Source organism: Sturnus vulgaris, chromosome 2, assembly GCF_052056855.1.
Source record: "Sturnus vulgaris isolate bStuVul1 chromosome 2, bStuVul1.hap1, whole genome shotgun sequence".
Lineage (NCBI taxonomy): Eukaryota > Metazoa > Chordata > Aves > Passeriformes > Sturnidae > Sturnus > Sturnus vulgaris.
Window position 1 is genome coordinate 89,272,646 of NC_142244.1, and position 8,453 is coordinate 89,281,098.

The window sequence follows — 8,453 nt, forward strand, 5'->3', positions numbered from 1 at the left end:
AATGGGGAAATAAACCAGGGTATGAAATGCAAACAGATAAAAAAGGCTCAGTGAAGTGGAAAGAAAAGTTACAGAGAATCACAGAAGGCTGGAAAGGACCACAGTGAGTCATCTGTCCAAGCTCCCTGCTCAAGTGTGGATATTCTATGTCAGGTTGGGGGGGCTTGAAGCAACCTGGTTTACTGGAAGGCGTCCGTGCTTAGGGCAGGGAGATTTATGATCTGTACGGTGGCTTGCAATCCAAAGCGTTCTGCCGTGCCTTCAGACCGCCCATGCCGGCCCGAGGCCGCCCGCCGGCACCATCCTTATTAGGCGGTGAGGGAAGCGGCGGCGGCGGCAGCGCCCGCCCCGCCGGGAGCGCCGCCTCCTCCTCCTCCGGCCGCGCCGCGCCGCGCACGCCGGGACCGGCTCTGCCCGGCCCTGCCCGGCCTTCCCCAGCGCCACTGCCCGGGCACGGCCCCGGCCTCGCCGGCACCATGCAGGTGAGCAGCTGCGGTGCCCTCGTGTCCCCGCACCCGGCCGTGTGCGGGCGGTGCTGGGCCGAGCCCGGCCGGGCTGAGGGCTGAGGCCCCGCCGACAGCTGCGGGCCGCCCTGCCCGGCCGAGGGCTCGGGGCCGCCGCCGAGGGGCCGGCCCGCCTTCGTGCCGCTCTCGGCGCGGAGGTGGCTGCTGTGAGGCTGTGTTCGGCAGCTCCATGGCTGGGCTTGTGGCAGTTTGTTGCTTTTTTTGCAACTACGGTACTTACTTCACTGTGTGGTGAGTGGGTGGGCGTTTCAGGCAGTGCGTCCGTGTATTAGTAAATGATAGTGAATGGGGGGTCGAGGGAAAGGTGACGACGGTCGGAGACGGGGAAAAGAAATAAATCTGGTGTTGTGTTTGCTGAGCTACATTGTTCTTTTTCTTTATTTTCTTATTTTTCTTCTCCCCCTCTGCCCCCTGCCCCTCCTCTCCTGTCCCCGATAGTCCATAAGTATTGGGGTTTAGTCTGAGAAGAGATATGGTTATATGGCTGTGAACAGACCTGGTGTAAGGTGTACTGCTACAAGCTATAGCAAAGCAGTAGGTGCAGCAGGAAACTGTGTTCAGTTTCCGAAGTGGACCTAGGCCAAGATGGCAAGGAAGCACAGTCCGCCTGTGGGTACTTATCACCGAGATTTATTGTATTTTAAAAAATAAAATTGCCTGCTAAATAGGAAAATCTTACACTCAGCTTTTCAACAATATACAGGGGTGTATTTGCCTAGTTTGGCATGATTATTGCAACTATTTTACAGTAAAATCTTAGGAATAGTCTAGCTGTAGATTTAGATTTGAATCCTTAGTAATAGGCTTGGCTGACAGAGATGGCTTGCTTTTCTCTAAGCACTTACATAGTCACTCTGACTTAAATCTAACAAGGAGACTTCCCATGTACTGAGATTTTTGTTCCCATGTCTGTAAGGTTTGTGCCTGTGTGTGTCCTGTCACTAGTGCTTCCTGATGTAGTGACCATTGATTTGGTGGCCTGTCCTGCTCAGGGACAGGAAGCCCTCTGGCTAGTATGCTTCCCTGTCACCCAGCTAATACTCTCTCCTTTCCTTGCACTTTGTGAGAGATGCAGCAGTGGTTACAATGCTTAAAACTTTGGTACCCAACCAAGACCTCCTGTGCTATGAGTGGGATGGAATAAAAAGAAGTCAATGTTCAGGGTACTGCACGTCTGGGGCTGGAAAAAAACCTTGGCATCAGGAGGATTTGCACTGTGACTTTCTGGCACCATCCGTCCAGTTACCAGTTTAGCGACTGTGTTAAGTTCTGGAAGTGGTAATGTTCACCTTGAAGAAATATCATCCATTTGTTGTTCTGTTCTAGGATCCAAATAAGGACACAGAGTGGAATGACATTCTGCGCAAGAAAGGCATCCTTCCTCCAAAGGAAAACCTGGAGGAACAGGAACGGGCAAAGGAAGAGGAACAGTTTGCCATCCTTCAGAAATCTCTGGGTGAGTGACCAGCCAACTCAGCAGCAGAACAATCCTTGGAATGGCTCCTGAGGGAAGCTTTTTCAAAGGAGTGGCCAGCAGCAGTGTTTAAAGCAATGTGTCATTTTCCAGGTCTGTAGGGATACCAAAGCTTCATCTCTGCAGGGTGATCAGCTGTTAATGGTATCAAACAAATACATTCCTGAACACATGGATTCTTCCAGCACAGGAAAGCTTTGTTCTTCTTGTCAGCTCTGTATTTTTATGGAAGTAAATGTTTGAAAACTGAAACAAGATCAGTGCAAAGGAAGTCTGTCAGGTGAATGTGCATGTCTGTGCTGCAGCTGCTAGACTTGAAAGCTTATGCAGATAGTTGGGTACTAGTCTAGGCAGCCTTCACTTCAGAGGCCTTTTCCATCATATTCTTTCCATCTGTATATCTAAAGTACATAACACTTCCTAAAAATCCAGTAGGAATAATAATGACAGGTTGAGAAAGCTGGGGCTGCTCAGCCTGGAGAAGAGAAGGCTTGCAGGGAGAACTGTAGCACCTGCCAGTGCCAAAGGGACTGACAAAAGACAGAAGAGCTGGGGAGGGACTTTTTAGAATCATAGAATAGAACTGTAAAATATCCTGAGTTGGAAGGGACCCACAAGGATCAGTGAAGTCCCAACTCCTAAGGGCAATTCCAACTTTACGAGACCATGTAGTGATAGGACAAGGGGGAATGGCTTTAAAGTGAAAGAGAGAAGGATTAGATTAGATATTAAGAAGAAATTCTTTGTTGTGAGGGTTGTGAAGCACTGGAACAGGTTGTCTAGAGAAGCTATGAATGTCCCATGGCTGGAAGTGTTCAAGGCCAGGTTTCATGGGCCCTTGAGCAACCTGGTCTAGTGGAAGGTGTCCCTATCCTTGGCAGGAAGTGTAGGAACTGGATGATCTTTAAGGTCTCTTTCAACACAAGCCATTCTGTTATTCTAGGATAATATTTTTAAAAATCCATCCCATACTTCCTATTAATCTGTCTTTAGAGTAAATAAATTCTGTTGGACTGATGACAGTTGATGAGTTTTAATCCTGGAATGAGGTTTTTGTTGATTTGATGTTTCTTTCATTCTAGTGAAAACTTACGAGGACATGACTCTGGAAGAGCTAGAAGAGAATGAAGATGAATTTAATGAGGAAGATGAGAGAGCTATTGAAATGTACAGGTCAGAACAGCTTGCAGAATTTGGCTTTAAGGATAATTGGAGGGTCTTTCTTTTATATGCTTTTAGATATTATTGAAGGAAAAGTATGTTTTTAGGATGATGGAAAAAGGGGGTTGTGTTTCTGGTCTCTTGTGGAGCTTCTAAGTGTCTTTAAAACGATAACAGCGTTTGAATTCAGTATCCTTTATCTACAACCCAGCTTTGCAGAGATAATGTGCACCTGTTGAGTGTATATTGGGATCCTGAGAGCTTTGAAAATCACCACCATTATTTCCTAATTTTGTGTGAATGAGGTTAAGGTGCTGCAGATTTGCATAATTAGTGTTGGTTTCCCTCTATGCAGAAGAAATGTCTAGTGAGGTCAGAAATGAGGAAAAAAAGCATTTCATGAAACGTAGTTGTACTTCTTGCATGTTGGTGGTTTTATCCTATGCTGCAAATATAAGAGCATCTACTGTGTCATTTTGCTTTTATTGCTCTGGGGTTAGCAGAAGTTTGTAATTTGTCTCTTAAGTCTAGGTTTCAACCAGCTCCTTCAAGTGATGTTCTGTCAGAGAAATGCATCTATTCACAAGATGTCTTTTTCATTCCTGGCTATTCAGGCAGCAAAGGTTAGCAGAAATGAAGGCAGCTCAAATGAAGAATAAATTTGGAGAAATTTTGGAGATTTCAGGAGAAGATTATGTTCAAGAGGTTACAAAAGCTGGAAAAGGAATATGGGTAGTCTTACACCTCTACAAACAAGGGTAAGAACTTGTTTTTAATCATTAAACCTTGCACTGTTAATAGCTGAAAATGCTCCAAGGTAAATGTGTAGTTATTGTGGAACTAAGGACTGATTCTGGAGTTCTAAGAAATAAAAACAAATCAATAATTTCAATACTGTTGAGTCAAGACTGCTGAAGTTCATTCTAGAATGATGTTACCATCCTCTACATCTGTACAACACAGCAAGATGTGTACTATACAGCTTCCATAGAGGTAGCTGCTGCCACTGAAATATCCAAGCTTTGGAAGTTATTCTGCATTAAATCCAAGGGGCTGTGAATAGGAAGGATCAATATGTATTTAGCTGGGTTTCTAGTGGCATGCAAATGGAGTGAGCAAGGTTTCCAGTTGTATCACCATGACAGAAAACCTTGTCAAGAAGGTCTGTTATATTGCTAGAATTTTTTTGGAAGAGTTATAAATACTTGCTGCTCTGTCTCTAATTGCCTTACAGGTGTCGATCATCAATTGCATACCTTCTTCCAGGAACAGCTTTGCTTTCGCTTTGCCCTTGCTCATACAATTTCTAAGCATCTTAAATTCATAAACCAGTTTCCCTGAATATAAAGGGGATAGAGGGGAAGGTTGCATTACTAATGTATTAGGACAAAAAGCCCATCACACACCAAAATCTCCGGTGGTGCCGATCTCCTTTGAATGCTGGAATACTGGACAACAAATGTATTCAGAAGTTGCTTCTGGTACTTTTTTCTTTTCAGAAAGTCATCAATCTGATATTTCTGACCTTTCTTCTGCAGCTGTTTACTTTTTAAATTGTCTTTTGTTTTCTCCTTATGCGTGCCTGTTGTTCTTCACAGAATTCCACTCTGTGCCTTAATAAATCAACATATGAGCGGGCTTGCAAAGAAATTCAGAGACGTGAAATTCATCAAAGCTATTTCTACCACCTGCATTCCCAACTACCCTGATAAGAACCTGCCCACGATATTTGTGTACCTGGAGGGAGACATCAAAGCTCAGTTCATTGGGCCTTTGGTGTTTGGAGGCATGAACCTGACAAGGGATGGTGAGTGTCTGCATCTCTGCTCTTCCAAAGGAAAAGCAAAACTGTTTTGCTGGGAATGAGAGAAATGAGGTTTAGGGGGAGAAAGGAAGTACTGAAAATGATACTAGATTTTTTTTTCACCCCTATGGCTCAATCACATGGCTATCTTGTAAAAGCAGTGATAGGCCAACATATAGATATTTGTCTTGTGTGTGCAAGTATTTATGCCCTGTGTTAGGTTGTTCAAACCAATTTTTCTGGATATATCAAAGGGTCAACAATACCCATGCATGTTCTTAAGGTGTCTTGGAGATGAATGACTTCCCTTGCCTGCAGTAACATGATAATCTCTGCACTTGCCTACTGGATTGCAGGGCTCCTTGTTTAATTTTTAAGATGATAGCATGTGTTTGTCTGTTGTCTCTGACTGAGTCAGCTTAATTCAGTCATCACAGAAAACTGTGTACTGAAATTTCTACACTTTTCTTTTTATGCCTTCTTTCCTTCTCCCCTAAGCACAAGTGCCTTCCACTGGAGATTAAAGAAAGTGTGAGGTTGTGTTGGTTATTCTGTAACATCTGAAAGAAATTAGATTTGATGATAGGATTGTCAGCAGGAGTAGGAGGAAGGTTTCAACTGAGTGTGTTGTATTGACTTTCTACCACTTCTGGGAAGCAATCCAGTCCAATTTGGGCCAACTGCTGGTAGTGAAGTCTCTCTTTACTGTCTAAAGGAGCTAATATTTAGTGTGTGATGTGGAGGCAAAGAGGTGAATTCTATTTACAAGGTACATCCCTGGAAAATACCTATAATTCAGATGCATAAATGAAATTTCCACAATTTTTCCTCTTTATTAAATTTATTCCCTGCCTCTTCTGATTGTGATGAGCTCAGTATATGATGGGAACAGCTGTAATGTATGAGCAGTATTCTTTCACTGGCAGTAGATGTGCAAACATGCCTTCTACCCTTATGTGGTTAGAAGGGGGTAGAATTCACTTTCACTGGGAGAGTTGCCTCTAAAGCTGCTGCTCTTTATCCATCACCTGTTTTGCACTCTTGGTTGCAAGGTGAGCAGGGTGGCACCGGGGATGTCACTGATGGGTGCAGAGCAGTACCCTGACCTTTGTGCCCTGAGCTAAGACCGGTGCCAGCACTAGGGATTGGGAAAGGAGGGCTTGGCTGGAGCAGTGTGGTAAACAGGGCAGGAGCTTGCATCTGGGCATGAAAGAAGAAGGGGAGGAGGGCCTTGGTGTAGTGGTAGGATGATAAGGAAAGTCACCTGGGAGCCAGGGATGGGCTTTCTCCAGTTTGCTCCCCTACATTCCTGACTCTTGTTTTGCACTGCACAGAATTGGAGTGGAAGATTTCTGAGTCGGGTGCCATCAAGACAGACCTTGAAGAGAACCCCAGGAAGCAGATCCAGGACCAGCTCATGTCCTCAATCAGGGCATGTGTCCAAGCCAGAGGGGAGAGTGACTCAGAGGATGACTAATTCCTGCAACTGCATCCGGATTGATGCAGTGCACTTGCAGCCAGTGTTCCCACCTCAGGCCCTGGAGACACTCCTCAAGGCCTTGCTGAGCCCCTGAGGGGTAGCCTTTCAAGACATTCATTCTAGAAACCTCTAGAAACTAAAAACATTTGTTTTTTAAAAATTGCAGCTTCACTTAAGATGCTGAAAGACATTTTGTATAGTGAAGCCTGAGTAAATCTTACTCAAAGTTTTAAAATACAGACATAACTAGAAACAGGTCTCTTGTTATTATTTTCATAGTAAATTGCTACTTCTTTAAAAATTTGAGCTATGAAGTGGTCTTAAGTGCACTGTTTTTAACAAGCTTAAATTGTACAAATCAAATCTAAATAGCTGGTCTTAAATAATTGCTTATGGCACTTAAATGGGCCATTTCTTAGCCTACTGTGCTCAGACCTCTGACAGCCTGAACTTCACAGAGAGCTGGAGGAGGATACCGACGATGCAGGTGGTTCTTAAGGTGGTATGTGGTCCTCTGCAGAGAAGTGCTTGCACCAGACTGGCAACATGAGGCTATAAGCTGGGATTCCAGGCATCTTGAGAGAGGCCTTAGGGATGGCCAGCCTCTCCTGGGACCTTCTGAGTTCAGAACTCCACTTTTGAATTAGCAGCACTGTTTTGCCTTTCACAAGGACTGAACTTCCTGCACCATCTTGCCTGCCAATTGCAAAATAAAATTCAAGATGGTGGTGGTCAAGTGTGAAACTACTGATGTCTTCAACCACATCACAAGTCAGGTGTTCCTACAGTAGTGCCACTGCCAAATGGAGGGAGGATGATGTTTAGGGAACTGACATCTTGCTATATTAAAGACTTTCATTTTCCAGCTACAGTAATAATAACTAAAGCCTTAGAAGAGCATAAACTTCAATACCACCTTGATGACAGATCTTCTGACACTTGGAGCTGCTTGATTATTTTTGGTTGGATTTAATGTCCACCTACACTTTCAGTTGGTCTACACTCAGGGTAATAATCTCCAAGAGCTTTTGCTAATGAGGCTGCCCCAATGACATTTTGTTATTTTGCTGATGGATTCTGTGGGTGGATGGTACAGAATGTAATACTCAATAAGCAGTGATAATTTTAATTTTTTTTGTTAGTTTGTAGTGACTTTCAAGCATGATTCCTGCACTCTGAGACAAATCAGTAGGTAGTCCAAACAGCTGACTGATAGAGAGCTCCTTCTTTGAGATGTGAATGGTGATTTGAGTCTCACTTGTCTTCTTTCTTTTATCTTAGGTGTTTTTTGGCAGAATAGTTAAAATATGAATCTTTTACAAGTGAGCCAATTGCAACACAACAGAAGCTGATAAATCCTGAATATTATTACATAGCAGCACTCTTCTCATGACACGGGACTATCTCAAATGCTATCAGACTTGATGCTTCACTGTGCTCACCTACAACTTCGTACAGTCTAGGAAGAGGACAACTCTTCCTCCTTGTAGAAGTCAGCACTGCTATCTTTTGCTTATCTTTCGCTTGTTCGCATTTAGTTGTGCTTTTGAGTGACCTCTGATCACATCGACTGCATTCCTTTTGGAGGAAACTGGAGAAGCTAGAGGTGAAAAAAAGGAGAGGTGGGACTTCAGACTGCTTTCTTCACAGTCTCTTCTTCCAGCAAGGTCTTAAAACCATAGCTGCCTTTGCTTTTTGTGTGTGATCTGATGGGGTTTGTGAGCTCTTGGACCACTGAGAGGACTGAGGTCCTGAAGAGGACCAGGGCTGTGTATGGGTTGTCCCAGGCTGCTTAGCTGTGGAGAGCCAGATACCCTGTGCCTGGGAATGGTGACTGTGGCACTCCCACAGTTTTGTCTTCCCTCAAAAAGAAGTGGACCTGGTCTGCCTGGGAGGTTTATGCAGGAGACTACCTAGGACAGGGGGAGAGTGCCTCCTCCCTGCTGTCAGGGCTACAGCAGGGGCTGCCTTGCAGTTTCATAGTCAGCTCTGTTTTAGAACAGCAGTTCG

General features: G+C 44.4%; 1 protein-coding gene across 1 annotated transcript; it reads left to right on the forward strand.

The window, feature by feature from the left end:
• The first annotated feature begins 358 nt into the window (after positions 1 to 358).
• On the forward strand, positions 359 to 6,696 carry PDCL3 (phosducin like 3). Its single transcript, XM_014893004.2, has 6 exons — positions 359 to 482; positions 1,851 to 1,980; positions 3,081 to 3,171; positions 3,774 to 3,917; positions 4,758 to 4,966; positions 6,298 to 6,696. Exons 1-6 carry the CDS (start codon positions 477 to 479, stop codon positions 6,438 to 6,440), a joined length of 723 nt encoding a protein of 240 aa, XP_014748490.2. The 5' UTR covers positions 359 to 476; the 3' UTR covers positions 6,441 to 6,696.
• The last annotated feature ends 1,757 nt before the right edge of the window (positions 6,697 to 8,453 follow it).